Genomic DNA, 17940 nt, shown 5'->3' with positions numbered 1-17940 from the left:
CATTTTACTGCAAACCAGAACTCCTGATTCACCCCTTGCTCCAGGGAGTTCACTGCCCCTGACAAAACACCTTTGCTGTTGCTGAGAACCAGGAGCTGGGACCCAAACCAGACACTGCAACCACACCCCCCACACACGGGCACCTCCACACACACACACAAACACACCTGTGCTCCACAGCTTCTCCAAATAAAGCAACTCTGACCTCAGTCTGAAGATTTATCTTTATTAGCAAGATATTTTCCATAAAATATTCAAAAGCTGTACATTCCAAGACAAAACTGAAACTTAGAGAACTGCCAGACTATTAATATTTTTACTCAAGGTATCTGGAACATTCACTGTTCTTAACAGCATTTTATGGTCTTCAACACTGTCTAGGATTAAAAATAGTATTTATTCCTTAACACTTAAAACAAAATTTAAGACTGAGTTGAGATTGAGAGAAATAATACATAACAGGAGACCAAAGGCATAAACTTTAATAAGACAGAGCTCAGGTACAAAGTCAAGAAGCACCAAGAAAAGCACCTTATGTGGGTAAAGGGAGGTCAAGGAAGGAGTACCTGACTTTTTTCTGGGGATATGCTGCGTGGTGACACCAAACAATTCATGAGAACCATGTTCTGGGCTTGAAACTAAACAACTTGGATGAAAGCAGGTTTAGGTTTTCTTCTGCAGAAAAAAGAAAATACACAGATTTATCCATTTCCACTGCCTCCTGCCCAATCAATGTCTTGCTTTTTACTTTGATTTTGCATCCCAATCAACAGCTGCCAGCTATGAGTAACCCTCTTCAGAGTAAGAGCAGGAAAAAAAATGAACCAAACGCTTTAGTACATTGATTCACAGATATTTTCAGTTCATTACGAACTCACAATATCTACTGAAATCACAGTGTATTTTTGCAGTGTCTGATCTGCCACAATGCAGCAAAATTGATCATCTTCCTCTCAAAAGAAAAATCAGATATAACTTTGGGGCAGCCAGACTTAGAGTTGCGTGAGTTTTGAAAGTGACAGCCTAAAAAAAGAAGAAAAAAAACATTTATTCTATTACTTATCAGAGGTGTCATACCACCACTGCTACCTAAGTAGCAACCTCCAAAAATGACAGGTAAGTAACTGGGGAAAGCAACACCTTGAAATGCTTGAGCTGCATTTGCTAGGGGTTATTTGCCAGAATCCACAGTGAAATAAAAAAGTAAGAAGCCTATGACAAAACATTGACATTGTCAATACTTTGAGGGATAAATTGCTTTCAGACTCACCTGAAAGTGTTGGTTAAACTTGTTTCCATTGGGTCTGCTCTATTTCCTTAATAAGCAAGAAGGCACCAGGCAAAATCTGTGGAGTGAAACAGTTGGCACTGAGAGCCCAACACCTGCTCCAGCCCTGGTCCTGCAGAACAAGCAGTCCCTAACAGCTGAAGACATCTGCAACAGATGAAGACATCCTCCTTTCACAGGACATTTCACAATGTCCTGTGAAATCAATCTAAATCCTGTCTCCCCCGACCACTCCATGATGCAAACAAAAGCACTGGGAGCACAGGCTACTGTGAGATTTGCTCGAAACACATCCTGCTAATCCAAACAAATCACTTGCACAGAGGCACCCGGAGATGGCAGCAGCCCTGCACCGGCTCATGGTGCAGGGGGATCCTTCCTGGGATCGGCAGCTCAGAAAGGCCTAAGCTGAGCAGGGATTAACAGTGTGCTGGTTACAATGTTTAATCACAGGTTGTCAATATTTTAGAGGTTATCAGAACGGCAGTCAAGCACCACATCCTGTTAGGCAATGACATAATGAGCATCCTTCACAGTACAGTCCGAGAGACAAGCAACAGACACAAAGCTGTGAGTAGCCTACAGGGTCATTGTTTCACTATAAAAACAAACAAACAAACAAACAAACAAAAAACCCAATTAAAACAACAACAACCAAAAAACAAAAACAAAACAAACCCAGAAAAACAAAACAAAAATTAAAGCACTAAGTAAAATCAACCCATAGACCGTGTTTGGGAACTGATATTCAAAGCCAATACCTCATTTCTAGTCTCTCTCTCTCCATAAATCCTGCCCAAACACAGGATGATGATGATAATCTGCAAAGTATTCCTCAATACTCTGTCCAATTATCTGCAAAGTATTCCTCAATACTTTGTCCAATTTTCAACTTTCTTTAATCAACCATAACAGCATTAGAACAAAAATAACAGGAAAATCGGAGATGTTGGTAAAATTTGACCAAAGAAAACTTAAATACATGGGAATTCCAGGGGAGGTGAAGAGTTTCCTTGAACAATTTTTTATTTAACTGCCAACTGAAAGTTCAGAATTCTTTGGTCTCGACTAATTCTTCACCTTTACCAATTCTCACAGCTCAAGAGCTGACATCCCACACCAGGGGAGCAATGTTTCAGTGCAGAGAGCCAGTAACACCCCTCAGCAGGATTTTAAGTTCTCACATTAGATATGAGTGATGTTCCAAAGCAAAGCGATCTTTCAGGGTATTTGCACTGAAAACTGAATACAATGCTCTTCCCAAACTCCACAGTAAGAATGCCTGAATAAACAGTGAACTATTTAGAATAAGGCTGCCATCTAGTAGCAGAAGAGAGGAAATGCAGAGAAATCTCAAGCCAAAACTTGAACTGTGAACCCACTCGATGGTCAGACATGCTGTTACAGAAAGCTATAAACACTGGCAAGCATAGCTCTTAAGAAAAATAAATGGAAGCAGATTTCTTGCTGAATGGTGGTTTGCAAACAGGCAGTTCTCCAGCACAATCATAAACTATTCAGTTCTTAACAGGAAGTTTACTCAGTCAGGCAAGTCAACGTGTACAGAGGTGGACTGGTATTTTACTTGATCTTTTGTTCCTAAAAAAACAGCAGCCTAATTCACTTTTTCTGAAAGAAGACCATGTTTCTGTGTGAGGCTGCACGCTACAAAAAATGCAGTGAAACAAATGGGAGTCAGCCGGAACCACAAAGACAGTCATAGGCAGGGCCCAAAACCTGAAACTAGAGTCACAAAATAAGTTTTGTGTAAGCAACTTCCTGAAGTGTTACCATATTTATTCCTGCTTCTCAGAAACTGTGCAGTTTCCAAGTCAGAGCTGCAGTACATAAAATTTTTCTCTTTCATCACTTAGCTGTCACTGGCTTTATTTTAGTCTCACAGACAGAGCAAATACCATTTACAATTATAATCTACAATGATTTGCTGCAGTGTTTCATCCGTGGATCGTTTCTAACACACAAAGAGTGAGCTCTTGAGATGCCATCATGTTGATGCCTCCTCTGTACAATGCAGAGACTTTCCAGTTCAGTCACTGAATGTGTTCCAAGAAATCTGTCTTGGCATGCCACAGTTACCAGGGCTTTGGGAAGATGCCGAAATGTCCTGTCTATATAGGAAAGAATGGCTTGCTTCTGGTTAGTGGGAAGAGAAACTCTGGTCTCTTGCTTTGCCATATCCATTGGCCAAGAACCACTATCCCTAGGATATTTTCAAGGCCACCTGCTTCCATCACAGCTTTCTCAAAGAAACTGGAAGCCAGCAGGGGAAGAAAAGAAGCATGACAACATGTGGAGAAAAGCTGAGGGCAGAGACCTGGGGAAGACAAAGAGAAGAAACAAAGAAACAGAACTCAATTTTTCCAGAGAGCCACAAGCAATGAAGGAGAGAAAACAGCTTTGCCCTTTGGAGAGGTATGAACATATTTTTCAGCACTTATTAGAGAAGGCACCAACCTAAATGTAAAAATTGTGAGTTAAATTTTGTCACATCTAACAACATTAACTTCAGGCCTCTGACAGTAACTTTAGCTCCATGTGGAGGAGCAGAAAGAAGCAGAACAGGTAGGAAAGGTCAGAGCACCAACAAACTGCCTTGGCAGTTCCCTTTGTCCCTTCTTATCACAGCAAATCTTGTTCTAGCAACAGGAGCAACACCAGCCTGATCACATCTTTCAGTTCTCAAAGTCAGAACTTCCCTTTTGTTGTTCTGACTTAAACAACTTACCATGCAAACATAACCTCTATCCTTAAGAGTTACTCATCTGTCCTTACTCCTGCTATCTGTGACAGGCTGGGGCTCTGGAAAGCAGAAGTCTACATGATGTAGGGAAGTAGGTCTTGTGATCACAATTTCTCATTTACTGGAAGACAAATGTGTATTACTGGTTTAAGTTCATTTCCACACCCACCTCTCTCATCCAGTGCTAAACAGGATCCAAATTATTCCTTAGGAGTTAAGAATTAAAAATCACTTTCCATGTTTCCTGCTTTTGCCTACAAAGTTTGCATCTGATCAGTTCCTTGTGGCTTCACTTGAAACTACCACGGCTCCTTCTTTTAACCAATAACTAACAGACAGTCAGTATTTGACAGTCTGGCTTTTAAAAAAATCTTGGCTTCCACCCAGAGCTCAGTTCGGTAGCAGAACCTCATCCGGCAATTCCCACTATTAAAGTAATGGGATACTGAAGAGTATGAGTAATACTTAATTAAAAACCGTTTAGCTGCATTCCCCTTCCCAGAAAAGGGCGAATGAAAGGTGATAAAACCCCAGTGTATCAGATTTTTATGAATGTAATTACCTCCTACACCTCCTCCCACAGGATTTTACACGGCTTGAGGTTTTGGGGTTTTTTTCCTGGTGACACAAAACCCCCCCTATAGTTACTAAAGGAAGAGTTTTGGCTCCTGTTGCACAACATCACTTGAACAAAGACCACTCTGTTGAACGTCTTCCCCAAACCTATTTCCCCCCAAAACAGCTCAGGTAGACTTTTGCTTTGGTGTTTACAGTCAACAGTCCAAACACAACAGTGAGAAGAATTATGCTTTTAAAAGGCAGGCAAAGAGAGCTACTGAGAGTAAATCAAGCTACCATATCTTCATGTTTTGGCAATGGCAGTAAGGTGCTGACTGCAGATCCACATCCCTGATGCCTGCTTGTCTCCCTCTCCAGGAAATAATGGCCTAAGAAAGAGTGTGGCAAAAGAACTTACCGGCTGGGCAAGGCAGAGACCAGCAAATAGTTGTTACAAAACAAGTGCTCAGCTCTTAAACTTCAGGAGTCTGACCCCAGAAAGTATATATGACTTGTAAAAAACAGCTCCACGTAACAGGGAATTATTTTCTAGAGCTAATTCATACATAATATGAAGCTAACAAAATACTCCCCCCCAAATTAAACCACTTTAGTTTTCTTCCTATCAGACTTATATCACACCTATTAAAAAAATGTAAGTCTCAAGTCATACCTAGGATGAATACCAGACTTCTAAGAGGATAAAAACCAACACACCCTGAGTATCACAAATGTACTTAATTCCCAGCTCAATAAAATATTGGAATATCAATTTATTAAAAAGTTATGCGAACTGTACATACGTAAACTGCAATATAGCTGAAAAATCTGAAATATATAATTTTAAAGGAAAATCATTTATTTCTGAAAATATTTAAAATATTGCATTTCTGGCAGCAAATTCAAGAGAAGTGCTCTGGAATAGGTGCAGTCTCTCTGTGCATTTGTCTAACAATTGTCTTCAAGGCGTAAAACACATCTGCTTCCTGATTTCTCACAGCACAGCGTTGTGAACACTTTCTTTCTGGTAGAGACTGAATTTGACTTCCAAGAACAGCAGCAGAATTTTAACAGGAAATACTATGGTCCTTGTTGGTGTAGACAACGCACTTCCCAAGAGTCCATGACACCTTGGCAATCTGCCAGCCATCCTGCATAAACTGCACCACACTGTGCTTAAAAGTCACAGAATAAGTCTTTGATTGATAATTTTTCTGTTTATTTCCGCCAAGGCCACCGAAAATACGAAGGCCTTTTCATCTGAAAGGTTAGCATACATGTCAACTTCTTTTTCTTGTTTCTCTGTAGAAGAAAAAAAAGTCACTATTAGAAGATTTCTCCATTATTCCAAGTTAATGCAAGTTACACAGCAGTTAATAAATTATGTGGAGTGAAGTAGTAGAATTGAAGTCAGACAATCAACTCCTCTGCACGAGGCATTGAGAAAGAAGAGGAAGCAATGGAGGCACACGAAGGCGCTGGAAGAGCCACAGAATTAGTCATCCAAAAGCATGACTGAATTTCTGTTCTTAAACCATGACAAAAGAATGAGTCGTTAATATAACAATAAACAAGTATTCAAGTGTTCCTTCAGTGGTTTTGGTTCTGCTGGTTTGTTTTTTTAATTTTACATAAACACCTCACATCCTAGAAAACAAAGTTATTTTACAATATACTCATTAAACACAACATTTGTTTCCCTACTTTGCATATAAGTGAAAGCAACCCAAGAGTTTAATTACAGTATCAAAGACCAAAGAGCAGATACTTGGCAGAAGTCAGGCTCCCAATTTATCATCATGAACACTTCTGGACTTCCTACACTGCAGCCTTTCCATCCTATCCCAGCTGGAGAACAATGCTAACACCTCCCTGGGCAAATGACAGCCTGTGAGCCCCCTCTGCTGATGTTGGCTTGCTTCAATGCTACAGACACACAACAGGAAGCCATCAAAAATTTCCACACTGCAGTGCTCAAGTAAACTGAGTCACACCACAAAATCTTGTAAAGTAACACGATTTCAGAAATACCACTTTCATAAATATCACCCACTCCACATCACAAGTATTTATATCCCAGTTTATCCAGCCACAGGTAGCTGACACAAATCATTTAGAAAATAAAGCTAACAAAGAAACAGTTTTGTCAGCAGAAGACCAGGCTTGTGGACATAAAGAAGAGAGAAATGCATTCAGAGCTTTAAGGTCGGTGCCCAGCTGTGGAACTCCATCTCTAACCCAGGTTCCACAGTGGCCTGTAATTACTTACAACCATGACATAAAGCTCACCTGACAGAGCCCTCTGTCTCACTAACACAATCACACATGTGGCAACTGCTCCACCAAGACACCTGGACTGGCATGGGAGAGAGTGAAAGACAAGGCAGCACTGGAAAATAATGGAAAGCACCATGTGGAAAAAAGATCCCAGCATCTCCTATCTCCACCTACTCACCCAGTTACCCCTCGATGGGTTCACATTCATTAACAATATTTTTAGATTTGGTTTCACATTTGTGTTACAGCTATGGACAGAATTCCAACAGACTGCCTTCCCTGTGAAATCAAATGCTTGCATTAAAAAACTAAGTAGGAAAGCTGAAAATCCTTTACCACCATGTTCTGATTTAATACTGATACAGAAACAGCAGAAACAAGCTGTCTGTTGGTTCCCTGGCTATGCAAGACAATATTCTCTAGAGTACTGAGTTTGAAATGAGTTAGAAACTGAGTTTCATTGCAAGTCCTGCCTTGTAGTTTAAGGCAAATCAGTCCCTGCATGTACACCCTGTCTGGGTTGCTCCACTTCCTCCCTCTCACCATTTAAAAATTAACAATGCTGGGAGTTGTTCCAACCACAGACACTGCACACACTGGTTATTCCACATTAACCTTTTGTATTTTCATATCTAAACCCCACCCCTTTTTTCATGCTTCCTGATCCAAATCCAGCCACCACTTAAATATGTGGGTACCCAGCAAAATGAAAAATACTCCCCTCCCACCACCCCTGGGCTACTGTTAACAGATTTTGGACTTTTTAAATTTTAGTTGCCCTTCCTCCCTGTCCTCACAGGACAGGTTTGTTCTGAGAGACTTCATCTTACTGAAATCTTAATATCTAAGAGTATCAGGGATTAAGGTTTGTAAGCTTCACACATTCTCAGGGCAGTTCCAGTTCTCAGCAGTAGCAAGTGCCGAGTCTGCACCAGCACAATATTTTACCCCAGGCTGCTCATGGGACACCATGGCTTCTGCAGACACAGTTAAACCTTTCCACTTCAGTCTCCTCTGAGAATAGATTTGACTCATTTCTCTATTATGAGTAAAAGACAAAAATGGTACTGTGCTTCTGTACAACTAAGAGGTTATTGAGATGAAAATAGTCAGTCCTTCTGGAGCACATCTCTTGCATCCCCCAATCTCCTGCAACCCCTTATACCTGCAGCCCTTAAAACTGAATATGCACAAATCAAATGGGGACCCTCCCCCTCACAAATTTTGCAAGGATTCACTACTCAAGATAGGAATTTACTTCAAATGTGCACACTGGGCAGCAAATGTGTGAGTAATACAGCTGGAAAACACTGGAAAAAGAAAATTTGGGCCAAAAAATTTACTTCAGCTCAAGTTCTATCAGGATACTGAAATATCTTTATAAAAAGATTCATCCCTTGTTAAGTAACAAGTATGCTTTAGTAATTCTACAGACCCTTTTTACTGAGTCTTATTTGCTGGTAACCTCTTGCAGAATAACCAACACCACTTCCTTCAGCACACAAGGGTTTTGTTTGTTTTAATACAGTCAGGGTTGGTACCCAGATAACAGGGCAGCCTGGGAACAGGTCTGGCTGTGTGTCAGTCCCACACACTGAAACAAAGAACACACCACCATAGCAACAATATCAAGAGTCAAATTATTACGAAGCGTTTCTATTTTCAAAATATATTGTACCATTTCTGACAAACAAATCAAGTGATAATTTCGACAAGCTAAGACTGCAGAGAGAAGTTCCTATTTTCCAGGGTCATCAAATGGCTCTGGAACATGAGACAGGACTATTTTCTGGGTCCCAGCACTCTGCCATATCCCCTTAATCTACATCAGCTTCCCCTTTCCTCCCTCTCCATTCCTTCTTGCTAAATCTGCAGGAAAAATAGCTCATTTTAAAAAAGCTTTTTTGCTTTTTCTGTTCTTAATTGTTGCTGAATCCTTCAGCTCTGTGCTCTAATGTGAACCAGTCACAGAGGACACAAAAGAACCAGTCAAAGGCACGGACATAACTGGAAACAAGCACACTGTGTACGGAAAGAGCATGGCAAGCAAAGAAGCAAAGCTACAAATGCCATGGGGATCTTTAGGAAGACAATTTTCATAGCTGGGTGGTCTTCAAATGGACAAATGACCTGCTCTTCCATCCTATTATAATTGAGGTGTTTTCTGTCCTGTTTTTCCATCTACAAATGCATTAGGCATTGCAGAAGCCCAAGAGGCACCAAATATTTAACACCTATGCAAGCAGTCTTTTCAAATATCTGGGGTGAAAGAAGGACAGCACAATCTCTAGTGGCAAGCAATGTGTACCCAAAATATCACAGAAACAAACAACGGGCAAGGAAATAAAGTCTAACACCAAGCTGACACCTTGCACTCCAGAGCTGACTTTCACCACTACACAGACTGATACCAGGACTAGCAATCACTCACACAACAATCACCTTTACTGTAGTAAGTTGCTTAATATACATAAACAGTTGCTTAATATACGCAAACAACACTATCAAGTAGCAGGTTTGGTAAAAGAAGACTATTTCTAAAATTCCCACTAATTACTTCACACACAGTAGTTAGGTCAATTTTCTGAGAGACTTGAAAAGAGAGAGGTCAATGTTAACTTGATTTATAGTAATTACTTACAAAATGATGAGTTCAGTGTTGAATTTATTTTTATAGCCATGACAGCCATATATATATAACTTTTTTCTTTTTTTTTAATCAGCCGCAAAATCACCGCAGTGACACATTACAGTCTGACATAACCAGAAATAAGTCAGAAGTAAGAAAATATTCTAAGCCTACTTACTCCTGAGCAATAAGATGAGCTGTCCTGAAGCAAAGATAATGACAAACGGGTGTGAACCCAAGGCTCTGTACCAGCTCTGCAGAAGAGGGGGAGCAAGACATTGTAGCAGTGGCCACAAGTGGAGGGGATGGCAAGAGCAGGAAAAGATGAAGGTAATCTTACCAAGGGAGATTCAACTTTAAAAAACACACCAAGATAAATGCACACCACACAAACACACACACACACTCTGATGCAAAGATCTCACTGCATCTCTGTCTCCAGTTTTCTACCTCAAAGCACTGCCATACTGTACCTCGCAGGATGCAGCAGGAGGTTGGAAACACTCAGCCTAGTTCTGATTAGGAAAATGTGCTCTCTAAATATCCCTCATGCTGTCAGGTTCTTGCTCTTTGGAGAGTATAAAACGTGTTAAGAGAATGGATCTTCTCCTTTGACTGCTTTCCTCTTTTTCAGGGGACAGAAAAGAAGATTTACTTTTATAGGGCAATCCAAGCAGCTTGCTGGAATTTTAAAACCAAAGCTGTTTGTGAACTAGACCAGCAGTTAAAATGCCTAGAAAGGATCCTAAAGTTGCTTGACAAAGTCTAACCTGGGTCAATAACAAATAGGGAAAGTACATACATCAATAAGCCACATAAAACAGTGAAGAGATTAGATATTACCAGTGTATTCCTATTATAGCAAAACAATTGCCACCCAGAAAAAAAATACAGAAGTCAAATTCCACCTCCTCTTTCCACATCCAGAGTACTAAAAAACTCCACCAAATCCCAATTTATACTTGTTTTTTACATGAAAGAAACATTAAGAAAAAACATTTGAATTAAACAGCAGAGATGTCAAAATTGGTTTTGAAAAGGAATTAAAGGAATTTGCAGCATGGATTAGCATCCTTTTTTTGGTTAACAAACAAGTTGGAAAGGAAAAAATAAATGCATTTCTGAGTTATAGCACAAGATAGGCTTGAAGGGTTCAGGAATTTTAAGAACAATATCTTCTGCATATTTGTGTGAAGTTTTCTTATTTTCCTCTTACCTGCCTTCCAACATTTTTAAGTCCATGTTAAGTTTTAGATTCATAATTCAGGCCCCAAATTACTATCTTCAAAAACACAGATAGCAAATGAAGTGTCATTGGGCTCTTAAAACAACAGAAATTTTAAGTGACAGTTACATCCCTTAGGGGTTTGTAACAGTCTCTTTGCTGTATAAAGACTAAACCCAGCAGGTAAACAAGGAACCTTAATAATCAAGGAGGCATTTTTTCCTCCAGAGTGTTATTCTAGAAACATGGAACCAAAATTCAGGTCATAGTAGTGATGCCCTTTTTACTTTGGCCTTCTTAAAGCTTTTTAAGCAATCCCGTGCTTCTAATCCCTCTCTGACAACAGACATCATTATATTGCTTGTCCTTGTGATATAACGCTGCAGCACCTCAATAGAAGCCAAATCAAAACAAAAAACCTACCCAACACTTCAGTCCAATGGCTTTCAAGCTACATGTTGAAACTTGACACAGTGGCTAAAAATACAGATTTAGATCTTTGTGGTTTGTTTCATCAGACACTGAAACACAAAACGAGAGGCCTCTACAGATGTGAAACAGTCCCTACCCTATGTTAAGATACCAGGTATCAGCTGAACTAGTCTAGTTAAATGGTTTATTGATTAAAAAAAGTCTTCATACAAATAGAAAACCCAGTGAAAATACTTCTCCAGTTCTCATACCTCTTTCTTCCTCGTGCTTTTTTGCTGAGGCACTTTTAGGTCTTCCTCTTCCTCTTCTGCTGTGATCTGAATGGCTGTTAGACCTGGATCTTTTTCGGTTTTCTAAGTCTTTATTTACTGCAGAATTTATCTTCTCTCGCTTAACTCTCTCTGTCCTCCTCCTTTTGGCCTCACTCTTGTTTTCTGTGCAAAGGAATAGAAATGAAATCATCCAGGGTTCTTTTCATCTCTGTTCTTAATTTATTCCTAGTGCTTACCCCATGTTTTTTCCTTAAAGTGGTTAGATGTTTATGTCTGTACATGGCATCCATGCAGAAACGAAGGGCTCAGATCCAGAGTGACACTTCACCTCTTGATTACAAGGTGAAAACCTTCAATTGCTTCAAATGCATTTTGCAATGTGAGATATTTGCTAGTACACGAAAAGCTCAGTTTCCCAAACAAGATGGAAACACAAACTGTACACACCACAGCCACCAAGACAGCCCACTGCATTTGTGTCCTCTAGCAAAAAAAAAAAGGTTTATCATACAGGCAAACACCAGAACACTTGAGCTTCTTTTGACAATAGCAACGAAATCATTCCTGCTGCTCAGACAAATCAAAGGCTGAGTCAACGATGCCATCAGTAAATGCCACAAAACACGGTGTAGGTGTCCCCCTATGACAAGGCTGTGACAGGGGTATTGTTTTCCTACACACCAAAGTTTAAAAAAAAAAAAAGTGTATTTACATGAGTTTCACCTGGAGGTTAAGTATGAATTAATAAGCTTGGGTACCCAAAATAGTACAGTGACCACAGCACACTACTGAACATGGATTAGCTGCACATTTGCAAGGCTGCAGCACCGTTCTGCAGCAGCTGTATTGTGGAAAACACTGAAACATTTCCTAAAAGAAGTGGCAGGTACCTTATGAGAACAACATAGACATAGACAGTCTCTTACTGTATCTTCCTGGGGAACTGATTTTCTCTTGCTGCAGTTATCCCACTAATCTCGTACAGACACAGGGTACAAACTGGACAGCAGTGTAACTTGTCACTAATGTTAATACAAAAGCTGTATTTCACAGTGTCACCAACAGGCTGAAGTATTCAGGGACCCTCTGGACACCAACCTCGCCTCTGCTCAAGCAGGGTCACCAAAACCAGTTGGTCAGGACCCTGTCCCGAAGGTTTTTGAGTATCTCCAAGGATGGAGACTCCACAACCCCTCTGGGCAACCTGGGTCACTGCTTGGTCACCCTCACAGTGAAAGGGCTTTCCAGAGCTCTTTCCTACAGGATGGCCCCCCAGTATATATTCACTTTGTCTCCCCTGGTGCATTTCCTATGTCCAAAGCTGAATTACACCACCAGATTACAGCCTTCAGCTTCACTTGGTAACTACTTGATCAACAAGTGAGGAAGAGGAAAGAAAACTGACTAACATTTCCAACCTACCACAGACATTTCTCAACCTCCTCCACCTTGAAAGTTAAGTCATCAACACGATATCATCTGATTCCTACAAGATCCTTCAAAACAGGGATACGAAACATCAACTGCTTAACTCCCATTTTGTAGGTCTGGTAGACAATTTTAAAAAGCAGACATTCTAGATCAGATATGCTGCTGGGGGTTTTTTTGGTGTTGTTTTTTTTTTTTAATATACATCTTTGCCGGCAGGTTCTTGTTCTCACTCATTCTTACTAGGACTGGAGGAAGTGATAAAAATTATCAGAAGATCAGAAGAAGAATGTTATTCATGCCAGAATGCACATTCAACTGACTGATCACTGTATCCACTTGACACACAAGTTGGACACAAAAAATACACTATTTTTCAATTCAATCCATGGAGAGAGAAGCAAGACCCACCTGGATTTAGATTAAACGTTATGAACAATTTTATTTTTTACTTTCAGAACACCCAGCTTCAATCAGCACATACTCTGAAATCAGATCCTTCTGGCACCTCTAGACACTTAGCTTCGAAATAGGATTAACACAAAGCTTCCTGTAATGAGGTTTTTTGCATAGACACCAATGTGCACAGCTAGAACATACACAGAGAAAATGCCAACATCACAAGTGCAAACAAAGTAAGACTGAAAATACCAGTTTTGCCCCCCTACTCAAAATTCAAGCAAAATGAACATATTCAAAGTCTACCATGCACAAATTCAAGGGAAAGTGAACTGACAATAGTCAATTCATCCAGAGAAGTAAAATACTTGATCCTTTGCTTCCAATAAATAAGGGGAAAGAACTGTTGCCCCCTTCCTGCCCCTCCATCAGTATTACCTGTGATGGGTGGTGATCTCTCAGAACGTTTAGCATGCAAGAGTTTTCGACTAATAAATATGTAGCCACAGGGACATGATTTACATGCAACAGGAACCTGGGAAAACAAAAGACAAATATTTCAGATAGAGTCAAATTATGACAAAATTCCTGCCTGATGAAGAAACAAACACACCAGGAACTCACATTTGGCAGAGATAACTCTTCCAATTCAGTCAGTACTGCAAACTATGGCCTGTACTATTATACAATTGTATTTAAAGATAATAAAACCAGAATATGCTGTGAATCACCCAGCAAGCCTTTTCTTTATGCAGTTGTTCAAAACCAAGCTGGAAACAGCACAGCTGTTGTGATTGCTTTGCACTGCTTTTCCCCAGGCTGGCAGGAAGGGGGTGGGGGAAAGTGGAGAGCATTAAAGGAAGGCTGAATTAAAATAGAAATACAATTTCTCTTCAGAGCTCTCAAATATCACCAGCCAAATCAGTCAGACACTTCCAGTTGTGCTTCCTCTATTTATTTTTAAAAAATAATTATCAGAACCATCAGCGCATTCAGAATACATTCACTTTCAGAAGCATTTGAAAGCAGCTCCTTTAGAGAGCAGGAGCAGCTTTAAACAGGAGGCACAATAGAGCCCGAAGCAAAACAGATGCATTTGTACCACACTGCTCCAGAGCTGGAGACAAGGCCGGGTGGCTACAGAAGGACCTTGTTAATTCAAAATGCAAATAACTCACCACAGCCAGTCAAAAACCGACTGCAGGCCCAAGAGTTTGAGAGAATACAGGGCTTTTCCTGATCAGCTGAGCAGACAGGAGCAGTGTGTTCCCCCAGAATATGACAATGTAAAACAAGAAATGCCACATTTAATATGAAAAAATGAAAAAAAAAAAAAATCTCAGAGCAATTTTTTAAAAAGCCACACTGATAAACTACAACCCTCATTACCTTAATGCCAAGATCTTTGGAGATCTTTTAAAAGTAGTAAGGAATACATCATGTTGCTTTGTTAGGTTTAAGACTGAAAACACAAATCAAAACAAGTTTAAACAGAGATCTGGAAGAGATTAAAATAACACATGAAAGTCGAGTCATGTTGAAGCATGACAGAGGGGGAGAAAAAGCAGGAGGGACTTTCTCCAGTGTAATTCTTTAAGACAGGTCACTACAAGTTTGCCAATGTCCACTGAAACAAACAGGAGCACAGAACCACCACTGTCTGCCCAACGTAACCAGAGATGGACAAGAACCAACCTCCAGTGTTCCACCGGCTAGAAAAGACCCTGCCAATATAGTACATGAATTTGTAAAGGGGAACTTAACTCCTACTCAGAATAAAAATTATTTGGCTTTCTGCAGCACATCCCAACTCCTGTATTTCACTCTACAAGCAGCTTACAGGTAAGACTTTTGACACAGGTTTTACACAACTAGAGACTTTTTCATTCCCTTTATGGAGACACTGACATAATAAAACCAATTCCAATAAAGGTTTATTGAATCTTAAAGCTCAGAATTTAGCAGACTTATACGCACACTTGTCTCCTTGTTCATTTATCAGTCAGTATAAAAGTACTGAAGTCCACAGTCTAGTAGATAATGTGTGTATTAAGGTGATACAGGAGTTCCATTTAAATCCATTTTTGAACCCTTGAGTCTCTCCAATGATTACGTTTCCAGCCTCAGCTTAAAAAAAAATTTTGGCTAAACCACCCAAGGGAATTGGAACAGACCCAGTATTTTTCAACGAACTTAACTGTACCTAACAGAACAATTCTGTTCTCACGTTACAGGTTTGGCATGTAGGTGTGTGCACCATTAGCAGGGTGGGGATTGGGGGGAAGGGGCTCATTCACTGAAATGTGTCAGTTACCCTTTGAAGGCCTACGCTGATAACATCCTGCTCCATAATTAAGGCTACATAGTCCTACAAACAGTACGTAACTTTGTCTAACATCTTCCTAACCAAAAAGAAATTCAGTTCCTTACACAGGAAATTTTACCTGACACTAAATTAAGAAGTGATAATTATTTCCTCTCATTGACTGTAAATACTTCAGGCTCCCCAGTTTAATGGGGTTGTGCTTTGGTTGTGAAAATATCATTGGCAATGATATATCATCTAAATTACAATTAAAAAAGTTTTAAGCCCTAGGAAGTCTTACTCAACATTATACTCCAATAATTGTCGCTGCCTTATATCTCCATGCTCGCCACTTCTAGTTAAGAAATCAGAGACAAATGCAAGGCCCTAGCGTATGGAAAAATTTAAGAAAGATTACTACAGGACACAACCACTGAAGAGTCACATGAGAGCCTCCCCATGCTCTGCAAAGGGCGACCTGTCCTGTAGGGTTTAGTTTCTTTTTCCCTCTCAAATATTTAGCAGTGAAAAACAAAGTCCTGTGAGCAGTGTGTGCCAGGGCAGGACATATATGCACATAAATTCCATATTAGCCACAGAAGAGTAGCTAACACAAAATCTACACTGACATATGCCTATCATGTGTTTTAAAGTGCAGAACAAAAGTGAAAGTTATCACATCAGCCTAAAAAGCCTACAGTGTTTGCTTACTTGCCCTTTCTATTGTTGGTTTGACATTCACTACATTTAGTAAATAAAACAAAAAAGAAATAAACAAACAAACAAAAACAACCAACCCCCCCCCACTCTCATATATAGCTTCTCACTCATTTTCACTTCTCCTTTCACCAACTGAATAACCAGAGCTTGGCACACAGTTGTTTCTCAGAAATAGCCCTTCAGTGACGTGCCTAACGTGAGCATTTGCAGTGGTTCATCTGCTGGCTGAAACACGAAAGGACGCCCACACACAGCTCAGCACTCCAAACTGTTCCAGCAGGAGTAGAAACACTGGAAAAACTATGCAAGTCAGAACCAATAATAGGATTTTTTTTGTTGTTATTTTTTTAAGTAAAGAAAAATGGCATGAGGTTATTATTTTCCTTAAAGTGGTGCTAAAGGAGCGTGTCCCGGTCCGTGTGCAGGGTCGGACGGGAGCAGCGCGGTTCCCATGACCGCATGTGACAGGCTCTGCCCCTCCGCCGAGCCCCACGGCCGCTTCTGCAGCGCCGGGCTATTGTTCGGGGCTCCGCTGGAACCGACCGGCCTGTTTCTGAACAGCCACATCGTTCCCGGCGAACGGGGACGAGCTCCCGGCACGGCAGCGGAGCGAGGCGGCCGCTGCCACCCTGGAGCGGGAGCAGCTCCATTTTGTGGCACAGCAGGACCCGCAGCGGGACCCCCGGGCTGCAGGGCAGGGAGCGCAGCAAGGGGCTCGATTTCGCTGCTCACGAACTGCCCCGTGAGAAAACAGCCCCGCCGAACGCCCAGCCTCGGGCGCGCCAGGCACCCAAAAGGGCGAAAACTGCATTATATAAATCACCCAGCTCATTGTGCTTGTGACGAGCCCCACGCTCACCGAGCCCCACGGGCACACGAACAACAAGGGTCGCACGGAACTGCGAGGGGCTTCACCGCAACGTAAATACCACACTACCCTGCAAGGGGGACGCGGTGTGTAATCCACAGTCCACGCAGGAAGCCGCAAAAGGCAGCAATCGTTTGTTTCGCACAGACGCCGCCTCGCAGCGGCACCGAGACGCTTTTCCGCGTCCTCCCTTCCCAGACCGCCGCGCCCGGCCCGCGGCCGCTCACCTGCTGGTCGCACTCCGGGCAGGACTTGGTGGCCATCTTCACTTTCTTGGCCCTACTGGAGGACATGCTCGCTGCTGCCGCGGCTGTGACTGACACTGCCCGGGCCGGAGCGCCGCCCGCCCGGGAGGAGCCGGCGGTGGGAGCGGGAGGAGGAGCGGCGGGAGAGGGCGGAGGGAGGAGCGGGGAGGGCCTTTATCAGGTCCGCGCGCCCCCTCACGGCCATCGACAAAGGGCTGTTCTTGGCCGAGGGGATGAGGGAGCCCTGGGGATGATTGAGGATGAGAGGAGCCTGGGGATGATTGAGGATGAGAGGAGCCTGGGGATGATTGAGGATGAGAGGAGCCTGACTGAAATGTACGGGCTGTCAGGAAGCGTCAAACACAGATTTTCTGGTCTTCATCCCACTTCGGCAAAATAAAGACTGGAGTGGAGAGTAATGGTTATCGCCGGCTGGTTCCAGAGTCGGGGTGTTCAGTCATGCATCTAAGCCTGGTTATGCTTGCAAATGCGATGATTTTAGAGCAAAATATTATCAGGACCAGAGCAACACG

The 17940-nt window shown here is 41.6% G+C and overlaps 1 protein-coding gene across 1 annotated transcript; it reads right to left on the bottom strand.

The window, feature by feature from the left end:
* Positions 1 to 5365: 5365 nt before the first annotated feature.
* CUNH16orf87 (chromosome unknown C16orf87 homolog) lies at positions 5366 to 17531 on the bottom strand. Its single transcript, XM_027889858.1, has 4 exons — positions 17390 to 17531; positions 13708 to 13804; positions 11422 to 11604; positions 5366 to 5909 (listed from the first exon to the last, which is right to left on the bottom strand). The coding sequence occupies exons 1-4, from the start codon at positions 17453 to 17455 to the stop codon at positions 5791 to 5793; spliced, it is 465 nt and encodes a 154-aa protein (XP_027745659.1). The 5' UTR covers positions 17456 to 17531; the 3' UTR covers positions 5366 to 5790.
* Positions 17532 to 17940: the final 409 nt, after the last annotated feature.

The sequence above is a fragment of the Empidonax traillii genome, unplaced genomic scaffold (assembly GCF_003031625.1).
Source record: "Empidonax traillii isolate 1590-97213 ecotype Southwest subspecies unplaced genomic scaffold, ASM303162v1 scaffold273:size739602, whole genome shotgun sequence".
In the NCBI taxonomy this organism is placed as follows: domain Eukaryota; kingdom Metazoa; phylum Chordata; class Aves; order Passeriformes; family Tyrannidae; genus Empidonax; species Empidonax traillii.
This window is presented reverse-complemented; position numbering and strand designations above follow the sequence as displayed.